The sequence below is a fragment of the Pan paniscus genome, chromosome 15 (genome assembly GCF_029289425.2).
Source record: "Pan paniscus chromosome 15, NHGRI_mPanPan1-v2.0_pri, whole genome shotgun sequence".
NCBI lineage: Eukaryota > Metazoa > Chordata > Mammalia > Primates > Hominidae > Pan > Pan paniscus.
In genome coordinates, this window is record NC_073264.2 from 78,523,577 (window position 1) to 78,542,051 (window position 18,475).

At 41.8% G+C, this 18,475-nt stretch overlaps 1 protein-coding gene across 10 annotated transcripts in view; it reads right to left on the bottom strand.

The window, feature by feature from the left end:
- Window positions 1-18,475, bottom strand: part of VIPAS39 (VPS33B interacting protein, apical-basolateral polarity regulator, spe-39 homolog) — a 31,307-nt gene that overhangs the window by 10,828 nt on the left and 2,004 nt on the right. For 4 of the 10 annotated variants that reach the window (XM_003808871.7, XM_063596347.1, XM_034937922.3 and 1 more), the window contains 11 exons: window positions 16,536-16,628; window positions 15,829-15,931; window positions 13,716-13,862; window positions 12,242-12,280; window positions 11,821-11,885; window positions 11,022-11,078; window positions 6,760-6,852; window positions 5,625-5,658; window positions 5,053-5,155; window positions 3,559-3,586; window positions 312-385 (listed from right to left, as the gene is read on the bottom strand). In XM_003808871.7, the coding sequence (XP_003808919.1) occupies window positions 312-385; window positions 3,559-3,586; window positions 5,053-5,155; window positions 5,625-5,658; window positions 6,760-6,852; window positions 11,022-11,078; window positions 11,821-11,885; window positions 12,242-12,280; window positions 13,716-13,862; window positions 15,829-15,931; window positions 16,536-16,628 (836 nt within the window). The remainder of the gene's footprint in view (window positions 1-311; window positions 386-3,558; window positions 3,587-5,052; window positions 5,156-5,624; window positions 5,659-6,759; window positions 6,853-11,021; window positions 11,079-11,820; window positions 11,886-12,241; window positions 12,281-13,715; window positions 13,863-15,828; window positions 15,932-16,535; window positions 16,629-18,475) is intronic. The other 6 variants (XM_003808874.6, XM_063596350.1, XM_055097317.2 and 3 more) reach the window with 3 other exon arrangements.

The following is an 18,475-nucleotide window of genomic DNA, read 5'->3' on the forward strand; positions in this document are numbered from 1 at the left end:
GTACCAAAGAAGAAGAGAAGAGGACAAAATCCTACACTAAAAGATAACCTTTCAAATTAAATAAATTTAGCTTTAGGAAAAATATCTCTCTACATTTGTCTTTTTTTTTTTCCTCAGTTTACCATCAAGCAGTGGAAACTCTGCTGGGGACTAGTGTGTGAACACCACTGCATGAGGCGACCCTGAATGATGCTGGTATGATTCACTGTTAGCCCTCCCCTTCCTGCCTATCCATTCCACCCTTTTTAATTTTCTTCATTCCTTCTGGGTAAAGGTATTTATACTTAAAATCATTTTTCCCCCATACTTACCCAACACAGGTTTTAAGAAATTCTTTTCGTTTGTCAGGGTCCTGAATGTTCAAATGCTCTCGATAATGAGATAGCTACAAAAAGCAGAAAAAGGCTTTGAGGTATTTTGTCTCCTTAGATGAGGGAGATAGCTGAGTAACTGAACTTCCCATGCTTTAAAAAAACAAATTCTTCATTTCTGGGTATAGATGGTTATTGGAGGCGGGTGGGGGGATAGGCAAAGAGTGACTAAATATCATTAGTAGGTTTATCTATAACTGCACTGTACGATACAATAGCCACTAGCTACAACTGTTTCTTTAAATTTAAATTAATTAATGTAAAAATTCACCTCCTTAGTTAACACTAACCACTTTTAAAGAACTCAACAGCTACATGTGACTAGGAGCTACTATATTGGACAACACAAATATGGAAATTTTTTTTTTTTTTTTTTTGAGACGAAGTCTCACTCTTGTTGCCCAGGCTGGAGTGCAATGGCACAATCTCAGCTCATTGCAACCTCTGCCTCCCAGGTTCAAGCGATTCTCCTGCCTCAGCCTCCCAAGTAGCTGGGATTACAGGTGCCCACCACCATGCCTGGCTAATTTTTGTATTTTTAGTAGAGGCAGGGTTTCACCATGATGGCCAGGCTGGTCTCGAACTCCAGACCTCAGGTGACCTGCCCAAATTGGTCTCCCAGTGTGCTGGGATTACAGGCGTGAGCCACCGCGCCCGGCCCAAATATGGAATATTTCTATCATTGTAGAAAGTTCTATTGGCCAGTGCTGATCTATAATGAAGCACTGAGTAGGTAGAGTACCGAGCTTTACCTTTAAGTTTCACTTTAGCCTCAGTATTTAACCAAAAATGAATATTTTGCTTCAGCTTTAGATTTTGAAAAGTCCAAGAGCTAAATACCTATTTCAGTGTTATTTTTGGCATCCTTGACCATGTACATGATCAATGGTAGTATGATCATGTAAATATCTAACAATTAACATCAGTAATATAAATAGGGCATGTCATTCTGACTCACTGTTAATAAATATTCTCAGATTGAGCCAACAGATGTATATAAAAATATAAATGTATATAAAAATGTAAATGTAAAAATGTAAATAACATAAGACAGAATAACAGAAATTACATATCGTAATCCAATCTTCGTAAAATAGTTCATATAAAATAGTTGGTATACGATCATTCCTAATATTAAAGAAAGTAACCTTTAAGAGCTATAGTTAATTTTTTGTTATTCAATTCCATTTCATCCTTAGCTCTTTCAAGAAAAGTTCTACATGGGAAACCTTCATATTCTGTGGGCATACACTAAAAGTGTACTATCAGCTTTGCCACTTCCAAAGTTTACAAGGTTGAAAAACTCAAAATCTATATACAACATGCATGATAAATCATCTTCAATTCAAACATAATGAGTATAAAGAAAATAAAGTTTTAGATAAAAATGAGTTACCCAAAACACATTTATTCTCACTAATGAAATTCAAAACAAAAAACTTTATAAGAATGCTGTAAGAAGGAAAATCCTTATAGTTTTGAACTTACAGAGATTTAAAAATATAAACAAACAGCTTTTCAAATGATTACTACAGGCTGCCAATCATTTTTAGTGGATTAAGAAAATGGATTTTTCAGATTCTCTCACGCTTTGAATATTAAGTACAAGTTCCTTTCAGAAAACATGATACTGAGCCAGGTGAGGTGGTTCACATCTGTAATCCCAGAACTTTGGGAGGCCAAGGTGGGGGGATATCTTCAGGCTAGGAGTTCGAGACCAGCCTGGCAAACAAAGTGAGACCCCCATCTCCACAAAAAGATTTTAAAAAATTAGTCAGGTGTGGTCGTGTGCACCTGTAGTCCCAGCTACTTGGGAGCCTGAGGCTTGAGCCAGGAATTGAGAGTCTGCAGTAAACTATATGATCACGCACCACTGTACTCCAGCCTGTCTCGAAAAAAAAAGAACAATGTTTCTGAAAAGCATTTTCAGTATTATATATATAATTATGCTGTTCAAAGGTTAACAATATTTAATGTGCCAACTGAATGTCTGTATGGATATCACAAATGTGTTGTACAATAACTAAAAAAGCAATCCTGCCATCGACAGTGCTGAGAAATTCCTTGAGACAAGGTCTCATTCTTTCACCCAGACATGACCTCCCAGACTTAAGCGATTCTCCCACCTCAGCTTCCCAGGTAGCTGGGACTACAGGCATGCGCCACCATGCTTTGCTAATTTTTAAAATTTTTTTTAGAGATGGGATCTCACTATGTTGCCCAGGCTGGTCTCCAACTCCTGGACTCTAGTGTTCCTCCCACCTCAGCCTCCCAAGTGCTGGCATTACAGGCATAAGCCACCGTGCTTGGCTGGAAATTCTTATTCCTGCCAAGTTTTTTTTTTAACATGAATTGCTGAAGTTTTAATAATACAATTGAGTTTTTGGTAAAATTTCAGATTTATTCTTGTATTCCAGGAGTTCATTCTATGATTGTGAAAATCTGCCAAAATTTAATCTTAATGCCTGGCCATTGAATTCTCAGCCAAAACGTGTATTGGGTGTATCATCAACTTGACCTATCTTCCTTCTTGACCTATATCTGGTTTCTTATCCTCTTAGCCTTCAACATTTTCTTTGTGAGAAGCCAAAACCCCAAAACTCCTAACAACCAGGACCTAAAAACAACCGAAAAACAAATTACAAATTGACCAGGCCAATTTTCACATATTTATTTTTTAAAATTTATTCATAAGCCCAACCAAAAGAGCATATAAAAAGAAAGAATACATCATTTGGATTAAGTTTTCAGGTTTTCCAGGTGCCTCTCTCTTCTGTATATAATCAATATCAAAGGAAATAGTTCAATCAGTCTGGGATCTTGGAGGCGGGGGTTTGGCTTAGATTTCTGGGTTTGTGAGACAGAGTCTCACTCTGTTGCCCAGGCTGGAGTGCAATGGCACGATCTCAGATCACTGCAACCTCCCCGTCCCAGGTTCAAGCAATTCTCCTGCCTCAGCCTCCCAAGTAGCTGGGATTACAGGTGTGCGCCACCACACCCAGCTAATTTTTGTATTTTTAGTAGAGACAGGGTTTCACCATGTTGGCCAGGCTGGTCTTGAACTCCTGACCTCAGGTGATCCACCCACCTCGTCCTCCCAAAGTGCTGGGATTACAGGCGTGAGCCACTGTGCCCAGCCTAGATTTCTGTTAAACAGGTACCCAACTGAAACAAAGGCCACACTTACCGCAAGCTCTTCTGTTCTATCTAGGAACCTGGGAAGAAGCAGAAGGGAGCAGGGCATTTGTATCTATTGATGTGTGGCAGTATAACCTCACAAAATCGAGTGCTTCCTCTAGGAGAAACACAATTCAAACTCATTTCCCTCTATACACAAGATAAATGGTTGATCAGATATCATTGTTCCCCTGGTCTCTCTGGCTGAACAAAAAGCAAGGACAAGAAGGTACTGCAAGGAACTAATAACTTTGTTAACAGTTCTGACAGGGAGGCTCAGAGCCACCTACTCTAGCCCACAGAAAACTTGGTTGTTGTTTTTTTTTTCCTAAGATTAAAGCACTATTCTCTGTCAATACAATCTTGAAAACAGATTTTCTATATTGTTCTTTACTATTTTCATGGACAGAGTACAATGTGTTTTGTCTCCCCCAGACCTTGGAGCACCAGGACTTTTGTCTTCTGATTCTTCTTTACTCTGAATAGACCACCATAATTAACATTACCATTTTGGCATGGAGGTGATGCCTGATAAAGCCTTGTTGGTTGGGAAAGAGGAAGGGAGGGAAGGAAGGAGGGAGGAAGCAGCCAGCCTCTGTGACCATGTCTTCTTTTGCAAATTCCTGGCTAACACCTGTAATCTTGACCCTAACCAGGTAACCTGCTTTTCCCCACCTCAGTCTTTTGGGGAGCTCATTGCTGTGCTGGAGTCACTGGACAATCAGTCACCTTGGGCCACATGTCAGTCTAAACAGAGGTTCTAACCCTTTCTCTGACACTGAAGAAAGGACATCATGTGCACATATTTTAATCCAAAGGTGGGAAATAGTCCCCACTGACTGGAATTAGAGGGAAGAAAAACATGATAGAAGACCTCAGCCCTCTTTACCCCCAGCAGACATGCCTACCTCTCACCTGTCAGAATCCTACCTAGTTTAATAGGCCCATGCAAATCCTAATCACTTCCATGAGGCTTTCCCTGGGTATCCTGACTGAAAATATTTTCTTCTTCTCTTCTACTGTACTTCCCACTGGTATCACTTAGAATCAAGTAATAAAAGATACCTTTATTCTAGGTCTTTTATAAGAAAACACTTAATAAATACTAATACTACAAACTAGGTATTATGCTAAGTGCTGGCTCACATACTAGCCCTTCATCTTCATAATAACCCTGTGGGTAGGTGTCATCATCTCCATTTGATAGATGTGAAAAACTCATGAAGAGGGTTGATAACTTGGCCAAGGTCACTCGATGAATGATGTGGGAGAGCTATAATAGCATTCAACCCAAGTGCATGTGACTCCAAAGCCTGGTTCTTAACCAACTTGCACCTTATCATAAGCTATGCTGTACTGCTAGTTATCCCCTCACACTTCAATAGCTTGTCTTCCAAGTACTTCCAGGAAAAGGGCGGTTGGCGTCTTCTATTCCTTTGTATCCCTCAGAGTGCTTTGAAACAAGTACTTACTAAACTTTATAGACCAGATGATCAGTTCTTACCTGAAGAGGTCTAAAAGCAACTTTTGATCCCCTATTTCCTTAAGGAAGTGAATAAGATGTCTCAGGGCAACCTGTCGCACCTCCAGCTCTCGGAAGAGGATATCTGTCAGACAGTCAGGAGTTAAGTTGAGAAAGATTAAAGCCAATTAGTCAAGTGTGAAACTGGTCTCCCTACTCACACATTCCAAACATTATCTCATCAAAGCCTAACAAAAGCTAAGAATGGTTTACCCCTATGTCTTAATTCACCATCAACACACTCTATGGTCTTGGGCAGCTCATAGCCATTAAATCAGCTTTTCATTTCACACCAACCCAAACAGCAGGCACTTAGCATGGACTCTGACTTCTTCAAACCAACACAGCCATCTGAGGGGGCTCTGTGGTTAATGTAGTCATCACCCTAAAGGACGCCCTCAGAGATGTGATTTGTGCTCTGAAGTCTCAGGCCACTCCAGTTGTCTCTGAAATAGACTTGACTAATGAATTCTGGTATGAAAGGCACATGGCATTCTCCCCTCGGATGTGGCAGACACCTTGCTGACTGAAGATTTCCTGCAAGCCATTCTCACCTTTGCTCAGTGTCCTCTTCAGGAAAATCAGAACCTATAGGAAAAAAGAACAAAGACTGTGCAAACTTTCCAACACAGAGTCATGCCCTGAGCACTACAGACACGGGGCCAGCAACTCATTAGCAATCTCTGCAGGTATAGCCAACAGCTCTGTATGTGATGCAAGGAAAGCCAATGGCTATCTGGAACTGAGCTGTGCCTTGAGAGTCCACACACCCATGCCCATGCTGCTGAGAGACACCTCCCTCTGAAAGAGGATACGCTCACATCTCTTCTCCCTCAGATTGTTTTATATAACACATAGTAGCCAACCTTCTGTGTCTTGGTTACAATCAAGGGTTTCACATAGGCTGGGCATGGTGACTCATGCCCATAATTCCAACACTTTGGGAGGCTAAGGCAGGGAGATTACTTGAGCCCAGGAGTGTGAGATCAGCTTGGGCAACATAGCAAGACCCTGTCTCTACAAAAAAATTTAAAAATTAGCCAGGCAAGGCCAAGCATGGTGGCTCACGCCTATAATCCCAGCTCTTTGGGAGGCCGAGGCTGGTGGATCACCTGAGGTCAGGAGTTTGAGACCAGCCCAGCCAATGTAGTGAAACCCTGTATCTACTAAAAATACAAAAATTAGCTGGGCATGGTGGCCTACGCCTGTAATCCCAACTACTTGGGAGGCTGAGGCAGGAGTATCACACAGTGAGCCAAGATTGTGCTACTGCACACTAGCCTGGGCGACAGAGTGAGACTCCGTCTCAAAAAAAAAAAAAAAAAAAAAACTAGCCAGGCATGGTGGTGTGCACCTGTGGTCCCAGCTACTTGGAGACCTGAGGTGACAGGATCACTTAAGCTCAGGAGGTCGAGGCTACAGCGAGCCATCATCACACCACTGCACTTCAACCTGGGCAACAGAGCAAGACCCTGTCTCCAGAAAAAAAAAAAAACACAGGGTTCCACGCTTAGTGCATGTGGCACCAGCTAAGCCCTTAAAGCACAGATTACTTAGAATCCTACACCTCCAAGGGGAATCCAGGATCTTTACTTAACATTTAACACAAAATGTTAGTCTATTTGATTGGATTTTCAGAAACTAGTGAAAACAATAATTAAACAAACAACAACAAATCCGACAACTCACTGCAGTAATGACGTTTCCATCATGCATGCTTACTGCCTCTTCTAGGAGTTGTAGTTTGTCCTGTAAGGAGCGGAATCTCTCTAGTGAGCAAACCTGGCAGAGTAACACTAGAATTAGTATACAAGAAGACAGTTTTCTTTATTCCTTTGTTGCTGGATACTAAAGAATGAGCAATAATGAAACAAAATGTCCCCAAGGAGAGTCTCTTTATTTTTACACTATGGTCCCCAGCACTTATAAAACAGTAGGCTTCCACCACCCTCTCTAGTTCAGCCTGCTGCCCTATAAGATGCTAATGTCCTGAAGTCTTGATAAAGTCAACAGAAATCACTTGTTCTTTTTGAGACGGAGTCTTGCTCTGTCGCCCAGGCTGGAGTGCAGTGGCTCAATCTCGGCTCACTGCAAGCTCCGCCTCCTGGGTTCACACCATTCTCCTGCCTTAGCATCCTGAGTAGCTGGGACTAGAGGTGCCCGCCACCATGCCCGGCTAATTTTTTTTTAGTAATTTAATTTTTAGTAGAGACGGGGTTTCACTGTGTTAGCCAGGATGGTCTCGATCTCCTGACCTCGTCATCCGCCCGCCTCAGCCTCCCAAAGTGCTGGGATTACAGGCATGAGCCACTGCGCCCGGCCAATCACTTGTTCTTTTTTAAGAACCCTTATTCATAATTTGCATACAGTAAAACATACCCTATTTAAGTATATAGTTCAGTGATTTTTTTTTTTTGAGATGGAGTCTCGCTCTGTCGCCCAGGTTGGAGTGCAGTGGCGCAATCTTGGCTCACTGCAAGCCCCGCTTCCCGGGTTCACACCATTCTCCTGCCTCAGCCTCCCGAGTAGCTGGGACTACGGGCACCTGCCACCACACCCGGCTAATTTTTTTGTATTTTTAGTAGAGACAGGGTTTCACCATGTTAGCCAGGATGGTCTTGATCTCCTGACCCCGTGATCCGCCTGCCTCGGCCTCCCAAGGTGCTGGGATTACAGGCATGAGCCACCATGCCCAGCCAGTATCTCATAGTTTTAACTCACATTTTCTTGATAACTATAATTTTAAGTATCTTTTAAAGTGATTATTTGTCATTCATGTATCTTCTTTTGTGATGTGTCTGGTCAACTCTTGTGCCAATTTTTTTATCAGACTGTACTTATCACTAAGCTAAGAGTTTTGTTGTTGTTGTTGTTGTTTTATCTGAGACAGGGTCTCACTGTATTGCCCAGGCTGGAGTGCAGTGTCATGATCATGGCTCAGTGCAGCCTCGACTTCCTGGGCTCAAGCAATCCTCCCACCTCAAGCCTCCTGAGTAGCTGGGACCATAGGTGAGTGCCATCACACCTGGCTAATTTTTATTTTGTAGAGATGGGGTCTTGCTATATTGCCAGGTTTAATAAAAGTTTTATATATATCTTCTGGCCAAGTACAGTGGCTCATGCATATAATCCCAGCACTTTGGGAGGCCAAGGCAGGCAGATCACCTGAGGTCAGGAGTTTGAGACCAGTCTGGCCAACATGGTGAAACCTCCTCTCTACTAAAAATACAAAAATTAGCCAGGCATGGTGGCACACACCTATTAATTCCAGCTACTCAGGAGGCTGAAGCAGGAGAATCACTTGAACCTGGGAGGCGTAGGTTGCAGTGAGCTGAGATCGCATCACTGCACTCCAGCCTGGGCGACAGAAGGAGACTCCATCTCAAAAAAAAAAAAAAAAGTTTTACATATATTCTGGATTAAAGTCCTTTATAATACACGTGTTCTGAAACTACTTTCTCTGAGTTATGGTGGTCCTTTCATGGTTTTAACAGTGGTTTCTAAAAAAAAATAAAAGTTTTAAATTTTGATGAAGTCCATTTTATCAATTTTTTCATTTATGGTTCATGCTTTTTGTGTCCTAGGTAATAAATCTTTGCCTAAGTCAAGATCATAAAGATTTTCGTCTATATTTTCTTCTAGAAGTTTTATAGCTTGAACACTTAATTTACATTTAGGTCTATGATCCATTTTATTTATTTATTTTTTCATTCCCAATCCTTAGAACCTGTGAAGTATAATCCATTTTATCTGCTTTTTTTTTTAGAGAGAGGGTCTCGCTCTCTCGCCCAGGTTGGAGTGCAGTGATGCAATCACAGCTCACTGCAGCCTCAGCCTCCAGGGCTCAATTGATCTTCCTGCCTCAGCCTCCTGAGTAGCTAGGATTATAGGCACAAGCCACCACGCCTGGCATTATGATCCATTTTGATCCATTAATTATTATGATCATTGCCAATTCTACCAAAATTGATCTGTACATTCAAGGCAATCCCAATAAAAATCTCAACAACTCTTTTGTAGACACTGCCAAGCTGATACTAAAATCGATATGGAAGTATAAAGGATCTAGAACAGCCAAAACAATTTTGGAAGAGAGGAACAACATTGAAGGTTGAAAGCTTCAACAAAGTTGAAGTATCTTGATTTCAACATTTATATAATAATCAAGACTGTAGTATTAGCTTAAGGATAAATAATCCAATGAACTAGAATAAAGAGTCCAGAAATAGGCCTACATATATATGATCATTAATTTTCTTCTTATTTTTTTCTTCTTGAGACAGGGTCTTGCTCTGTTGCCTAAGCTGGAATGGAGTGGCACAATCTCGGCTCATTGCAGCCTCGACCTTCAGGGCTCAAGCAATCCTTCCATCTCAGCCTCTCAAGCAACTGTGACTAAAAACATATCCTGCTATAAGATTATAAGTTACATTTATATATTTATAATTATAAATTATAATATACATTTATATTATAAATTAGCCACATCTGGCTTTTTTTTTTTTTTTAAGATGGAGTTTCGCTCTTGTTGCCCAGGCTGGAGTGCAATTGCGCAATCTCAGCCACCAGGTTCAAACGATTCTCTTGCCTCAGCCTCCTGAGAAGCTGGGATTACAGGCATGTGCCACCACGCCCAGCTAATTTTGTATTTTTAGTAGAAACGGGGTTTCTCCATGTTGGTCAGGCTGGTCTTAAACTCCCAACCTCAGGTGATCTGCCTGTCTTGGCCTTCCAAAGTGCTGGGATTACAGGCATGAACCACCGCGCCCGGCCGCACACCTGGCTAATTTTTTTTTTTTATCATTTGTAGAGACACGGTCTCACTATGTTGCCCAGCCTAGTCTTGAACTCCTGGGCTCGACAGATCCTCCCACCTTGGCCTCCCCAAGTTCTGGGATTACAGGCATGAGCCACTGTGACTGGCCCGATTTTCAACAAAAGCATCAGCAGGATAATTCAATGGGGAAAGGACAGTTTTTTCAACAAATAGTGCTGGAACAAATGGAGATCTACATGGGGAAAACAATTAAACTCAAACCCTTACATCACACCATATGCAAAAATGAACTCAATGAATCACAGATCTAACATAAAAGATTGTTCTCACTCTCTTTTTTTGGGCAGGGGGGCGGAGTTTCACTCTTGTTGCCCAGGCTGGAGTGCAGTGGCACGATCTCAGCTCACTACAACCTCCACTTCCCAGATTCAAGTGATTCTCCTGCCTCAGCCTCCCGAGTAGCTGGGATTACAGGTGCACGCCACCACGCCCGCCTAATTTTTTGTATTTTTAGTAGAGATGGGGTTTCACCATGTTGGCCAGGCTGGTCTAGAACTCCTGACCTCAGGTGATCTGCCTGCCTTGGCCTCCCAAAGTGCTGGGATTACAGGCGTGAGCCACCATGCCCGGCTTGTCTTTTTTTTTTTTTTTCTTTTTTGAGACAGGGTCTCACTCACCAGGCTGAAATGCAGTGGTGCAATCTCAGCTCACTGCAACCTCCACCTCCTGGGTTCAAGTGATTCTCCTGCCTCAGCCTCCCGAGTAGCTGGGACTACAGGTGCCTGCCACCACGCCCGGCTAATTTTTTATATTTTTAGTACAGATGGGGTTTCACCATGTTGGCCAGGATGGTCTTGATCTCTTGACCTCGTGATCCACCCGCCTCAGCCTCCCAAAGTGCTAGGATTACAGGCGTGAGCCACCGCCCCTGGCCCTGGCCTCTCACTCTTAAATGTACTTTTCCCTCTCATCCATCACTCTTTCCCCACTACCCCATCAAAGCAACAGTAATGGAGAATCAGAAATTTTGCCACTGACTTTCAACCTTAGTGGATTTATTTTCCCCCTGAAATTCATTGAACAAATGAGAACTGAAGAGAGGTAAAGAAATCTTCCCTGTGTGAACAAGCTGCCCAGCTTCCCAAAGAACCTCACAAAAATTCTCTGTCCTTACCTTGCCCTTCCGGAGACGTCGCACTGTATCACTGGGGCTCCAGTCATTGCTGTAATCCTGGAATATTAGCAATACGTGAATCCCAGGAAGTTAAGGAATCAAATTTATCAGCGTACCCACTCCTCAACTCAAACTCAGTCTTAGTGTCTAAGGGGGAAATACTTTGTGGGAGGGAATGGATGTGAAAAAAATGAAGAAATGGGACGGTTTTGTTTTGAGTTTCTGAAGGAGCTAGAGCAGGGGCAATATAGATAGGAGGAGATGGATCAAAGAGGGAGGAGCCAATTGACAAAGCCAGTAGCCCCATGCCTACCAGTTCAGGACTGCAACCTCTAGATGAATTAGAATCACGTTTTAGGATTCTAACAATTAATGCCTTTGGCCAACAGAAGGAAAGAGAGAGATGTTGGAGACATGTTCCTTTTCCGACCTTAGGATATGGTTTCTTCCTTATGAATCAATTTGCTTTATTTGCTTCATGGGAATATGAGCTCTACCAAGCTTCCAGACTGCAGTGATGATCACTGGGTTTCAAAGTACAGCCTTCAAGTGGTAGCATAATGAGTAAGCAAAGTATGGCAGAACTGAGTCAGAATATAGAGATTATAAGTCTAAGTTGCACCCTTTCCTAGCTCTGAGACCCCAGGTAAGCCCTCATGTTTAGAAACCCAGTTTTCTTATCTATAAAACAGGGTTAAAAAAATATCTACTCAAATAGTTGGGAAAATCAAGCCAGGTAACATATGTCAAGGTACTTTATACTGTGGAAAGTGTCACACCACTGTATGCTGTAACTCACCCTATACTCCCCTTTGGGTCTCCCCAGCTCTGGAGCATAGCTTTTGGCAGGTGTGTCTGACAGAGCTGAAAAAGAATAAGCAGCTGGTTCAGAAGGGCACCATGAATCCTGCTTGTCATTCCTTCCCTCTACTTCTTCCTTCTCACATTTTTTTGACTTGTGGGCTCCCAATGTTAACTTTATGGCCAAAAGCAGATCTCCGTTCTTCCCCAAAGACAGCATCCCTAGAAGTCACCTTTGCCCCTGTAGCTAGAATGATTTCTACCTCCTTAGTCAGTATCAGAAAATTCCTCTAATAATGACAGTAGATGCAGAAGAAAGTTCATCTTGTCATCTAATTACTACCTGTCCCCATAACTCCCCAGACTGTACCAGATCAGTAACATTTCCCACAGCAATTAAAAGAGGGTTCAATGCCTACCATCAGAAAGGGACTGGAAACTTCCAGGTCTAGTTCTACCTAAAGGTAAAGAACACAAGAGGGAAAAGGTCAACAGTTTCAATCAGAGCCATCCAGGCTTGGTTAAAGACACAATGTGTAACCAACTCTATAATGCAATATAGGAACTTAAGGCTTAAAAAAGGTTTTATTCATCTGTAGAAATCTGAAGTGCCATTAAAAAATGGAGCAGGGAGAAAATTTTTTTTAATTATGGTAAAATATACATAACAAAATTTACCATTTTAACCATTTTTAAGTGTATTAAGTCAGTAGCATTAAGTACATTCACACTGTTGTACAACCATCACCACTATCCATCTCCAGAACTTTTTCATCATCCCAAACTGAGACTCTCTACCCTTTAACCAACTCTATACCCTTTAAACAATAACTCTCCATTCCCTCCGCCCCAGCTCTTGGTAACCACCATTCTACTTTCTGTCTCTATGAATCTGACTATTCTAGGTCATACGTAAATGGAGTCATACAATATTTGTCCCTTTGTGCCTTATTTTATTTAGCATCACATCCTCAAGGATCATCCATGTGGCAGCATGTATGGGAATGTCGTTCTTCTTTAATGCTGAGTAACATTCCACTGCATGTATATGGCACATTTTGTTTATCCATTCATCCATCAATGGACATTTGGGTTGTTTCCATCTTTTGGCTATTGTGAATAATGCTACTATCAACATGGAGGTACAAATATCTGTTCAAGTACCTGCTTTCCATTCTTTTTGATATATACCCAGAAGTAAAATTGCTAGATCATATGTTATTTATTTATTTATTGAGATGGAGTTTTGCTCTGTCACCCAGGCTAGACTGCAGTAGTGCAATCTCAGTTCACTACAACCTCTGCCTCCCAGGTTCTAGCAATCTGCCTCCCTCAGCCTCCTGAGCAGCTGGGATTACAGAAGCCCCCATCATGCCCAGCTAATTTTTGTATTTTTAGTAGAGACAGGGTTTCACCATATTGGTAGGCTGGTCTAGAACTCTTGACCTCAGGTGATCCACCTGCCTCAGCCTCCCAAAAGTGCTGGGATTACAGGCGTGAGCCACCACGCCTAGCCAGTTATATGCTTACTGTTTAATTTTTTTTAAAAAACCACCATACTGTCTTCCACGGTGGCTGCACCATTTGGCATTCCCACCAACAAGGTTTTCCAACAGCAATGCGCAAGGAGTAGGGAGGAATTTTGATCTAGGCAAATTTTTTCAGTACCAGTCACAGGGTTAATGTCAATTTCATTCATCATGCTATAGAAAACCAGTCCAACTCCTCTGAATTTCTCTCATTTATCTCGCTCCTAACACCCAGCTGCCACCTCCAATGAGAATGCTTTACCCTTCAATAATCTTTTTCTTACAAAGTAAATGAAAATTATGGCCTAAGATTTTTCTGAAAAAAGAGAAGGACTTCCCTATCCATTTAAGCATCTCTCTTTACCTCTAAAAAAGCTGCTCAGGGAGTAGGTAGAAGTAGGCTTGGGTAGTTGTGCATAGGAGGAGAAGCTGTTTCGGCTCTTTAACTGTTCACGCCCCTCGTGGGTTGAGCCGCTATTACCAGCAGTCTCTCTGATGGACCATGAGATACCTGCGAGATAGTAAGAACTACATCAGCAATTCTCATCCACAATAAAGCCTTGACATCCAACATTCAACAAACTCTAAAAGCTTTTCACCAGAAGCCCTGGTCCCTTGGCCAACTTGGGGCAGGGAGAAAAGATAGAATCAAATAGACTAATCAGCAGAAAAATGGACCAAGGACATGAATAAGTGGATCACAGAAAATTCAAATGGCTCTTAAACATATGAAAAGATGCTCAACCTTACTCTTTTTTCTCTTTTTTTTTCTTTTTTTTTAGAGACAGGGTCTCACTACATTGCCGGAGCTGTGGAGTACAGTGGCTATTCACAATCATATCTCACAGTCATGTCTCACGTCAGCCTCAACTCCTGGCCTCAAGCCATCCATCGCCACTACCCTCCAGAGGCACACACCACCTGCCCCCAGCTTTGCTAAGAGTACTACAAATTAAAAATATAATGAGAAACCATTAGTCCCCTATAAGATGGGGAAAGATCCAAAAGCTTGATAATACCCTGTTTTGCGAGGCTATAGGGAAACTGGAACCCTCCTCCATTGCTGGTGGTAGTACGAATTGGTACAACCCCTGTGGAGGTCAATTTGGCAATATCTACCCAATACAGATGCAAACATCCTATGTGAGTAATTCCACTCTAAGAATTGCTCTTTCATTTATGCATCTATGGTCAGAATATAAAGTCAATGATAGAAATATAAAGAGCAAAAGATTGAAAAATCTAAAATTCAACAGTGGGCTGGCTAAAAAATGATGGTAAATCCATATAATTTAATACTATGCTGCTATTTAAAAAAAGAAAGAGAAAATGAGAACACTCTTTATATACTGACATGGAAAGATCTCCAAGCTATATTAACACATAAAAAGAGCAAGGTATGAAGTATGCTACTGCTTGTGTAAAAATGGGATAAGAATACATGTTTCTATATACTTTTCCAGATGCAAAAAGAGTCTTTAGATGAATACACAGGAACCAAGCAACGATTGTTTTTTGGGAGGACATGAACTGAAAACTGAGAAGATACATAACAATATGGAACGGAAACTTTTCACTGTAGACCTTTAATTTTTTTTTTTAATCTTTAGTCACATTATAGTATGGCCTATTTTTTAAAAACTTTCAATTAAAAATATTTCTTAAAAATCAGATGGGGACCAGGGATGGTGGCTCATACCTATAATCCCAGCATTTGGGAGGCCAAGGCAGGCGGATCACTTGAGGTCAGGAGTTCAAGACCAGCCTGGCCAACATGGTAAAACTCCATCTCTACTAAAAATACAAAAATTAGCCAGGCATGGTGGTTGGCGCCTTTAATCCCAGCTACTAGGGAGGCTGAAGCATGAGAATCGCTTGAACCTGGGAGGCGGAGGTTGCAGTGAGTCAGGATCGCGCCATTGCACTCCAGACTAGGCAACAGAGTAAGACTCCATCTCAAAAAAAAAAAAAAAAAAAAATCAAATGGACTCTGAAAAAGTATTAAGTGGTATCATATACAGCTAAGCAGTGAGACTTGGTGGGTAAGGAAGTCCGTTCTGTCAATCAGTTATTAGTATACTGAGTCAAGTCAGTAGTTCCCAAATATGGCTATATATCAGAATCACCTGCAGTGTTTATTAAAATTTGAGACCCCCTCTACTCCGCAGAAGACCTAATGAACAGAATCTCTGGGATAAAGCCTAGGAGTATGTCATTTTAACAAGCACCCCAAATGAGAATGAAATAGCCAGCCAAGCGTCAACCCCTGAAGAGCAGACCTATATAACCATGTGGGAACTCCTGCTGGATTTCCCAAGTATCTTCTCCTGGAGTTAAGTTTCCAGATGTATGCTTATCTGAAAATAGTCTTATCCTAGTCCCTCTCCTAACTAGCATTGAAGAAACAAACAAGTAGAGCCTTCATCAGTGATAGGAATCCTCAACATCTATCCCCGCCTAGGGACTCTTCTACTTACTTCCCACAGCTTCCCCACTCCAGCTGACTCGCTCCAGGTCATCATCGTCATCATCATCCACGAAGTCTCGGAGGCTGTTCACCGCCCGCTTGGACTCCTTTAACTGCAGAGGGACACAAGGCTAGGGTGCTCAGGCAAATCATCATTTCCCACCTCTCTTCTGACAATCAAGAAGGCTGAGGAATTGGGGCCTGAAGGTGGCCAACACTCGCCCTGTGCAATCGAAAGCCTAGCATACTACATATTTGCCACGAAAACAAACTGATTTTTAGCCAACACTACAGTCCAGTGATAAAAGAGTTAGGAGGAATCAAAGTCACTTTTGAATTCTCATCATATTCCTGGCAGTGACTTGCTATGTAAACCTGAGTGAATTTATTCACCTCTCTAAAAATAAATGATTCCTCAACTGCAAAATAGACACAACAAAGATAAATCTTCCAATCCAGTTCATCTTTCAAAAAAAAAAATATATCACATAAATAAAAGACTTGGGGTTCTTCAAAAGAAAAAAAAACCTGTAGGAATAAATCATCTTAAAAAGGTAAAGTAAGAAAGGCAGTGAGCTGGATTTTACAATCCTTCTGGCTCTTTCCTGAGCCTAATGAAGACATACATGGTCAAAAGCCTAGTTACCCAGAATGCAAGAGGAAGGAATTTTAGAGTGGCACTGTGGAGAAGAGTACACACTTCAGCAGCCGACCTACCTGTGAAAGCTCATCATCTTCATCGTCAAAGGTAAAAGCCTTGAACTTGGAGCTGTTCCAATACTCCTCCTCATCACCCTTTGTCCGATTCATCTACAGTGACAGGAAAACATACATTGCCCCTTTCTGGGTCTCTCCCTAAAGAGTTCCAAAAGCTTTAGTTTCCTGTACCACTAACTGATGCCAAAAATCAAGGATGCAGAAAAGAATCTGGTAAAACAAATATTGAACCTGCCATATAAAACCAGATTCTTGGGTCTCCAACTGATCAAATCATACTTCTAATCTTCTAATTACCCATAAGTAGTCATCTATTCTTAAGAGCATCCGCTTTGTCCAGGGCACTCTCTCAGGTGTTGTAAGGTATATAAAAAAGTGCCAGAGGCTGGGTGCAGTGGCTCAGGCCTTTAATCCCAGCACTTTGGGAGGCCGAGGCAGGCAGAACACCTGAGGTCAGGAGTTCGAGACCAGCCTGACCAACATGGAGAAACCCCGTCTCTACTAAAAATACAAAATTAGCCGGGCATGGTGGCGCATGCCTGTAATCCCAGCTACTCAGGAGGCTGAGGCAGGAGAATCGCTTGAACCCAGGAGGCAGAGGTTGCGGTGAGCAGAGATCGCACCATTGCACTCCAGCCTGGGCAACAAGAGCGAAACTCCGTCTCCAAAAAAAAAAAAAAAAAGTGTCAGACGTGGGGACCCTACAACAGAGCTAGGGCATTCAGCATAGGTATGTATTAAAAGCAACAGTGCAAGGCAGGCAAATGCTATAAGAATCTATCAAAAAACTTTGCTGAATACACAAGGAAGAGCAATCAGAACATGCACAAAACAGACAAAAATTGCATTCACATTTTCAACAAATACTTATTGAGCACCATCTCTGAGGCACTGTTCTAGGCTCTGGGAATACTACAGTGAATGAAACTGACAAATATTCCACCCTCATGTATGCTTTTTAAATGCCTGAAAGAACGGAAAGCAAAGCAATTAAAAGAAGCAGAATTATCTCACCTAAATCTTCAAATTATGACTATTTTATTAACAACTGTTGGCCAAAATTTGAGAAATGAGGGGATGGCCAAGAAAAGCAAGTATATAAAGAAGTAGTCAAAAGACCACAAGTCCCTGTTATAACTACTATAAAATTCAATTTTGCCCTGCAAAAACAAGTTTTGCCCTAGAATTACAAACTAGGCAGGGCACAGTGGCTCATATCTGTAATCTCAGCACTTTGGGAGACTGAGGTGGGAGGATCACCTGAGCCCAAGTTCAAGACTAGCCTGGGCAACATTGTAAAACTGTCTCTACAAAAAAATTTAAAAAACAAAACAAAAAACTAGCTGGACATGGTGACGTAATCCCAGCTGCTTGGGAGGCTAAGGTGGGAGGATCACCTGAGCTTGGGACGTCGAGGCTGCTATGAGCTGAGATTACACCACTGCACTCCAGCCTGGGTGACACAGTGAGACCCTCCCTATCTCCAAATAAGGAAACAGAATTACAAACTAAACTATCAATGCCAACAGGACTAGAATGAAAACTATGATTTAAGCCAAGGACTGGGTATAAAACTCCCACAGCACCAAAAATAACTGTAAAGGCTAAACAGCATCAAGTTCTAAAAGAACCATTTGCTTTTCCTTTTAATAGCACCTTCATCAATAAAAGCTTGAGAAAAGCCTTGTCATGGTAGTCCTGTTGAGGCTTTTGATAGCCCTTAAAGATACTCTACTGTTACTTCCTGACTCTGTTTTCAACTCAGGGGATATAGGGATAGCAAGGGTATTGTGGGAATTTTCTACTATCTGGTCCCTTCTCATGGCAGACATCACTAATTGATTTCTACTGGTACAGGGTTGTTTAAAAATCCTTTTCTGTATTTAATTTTAGGGAGATAAACCAAAAATGCTGGCAGACACCATGAAATCATCCCACAC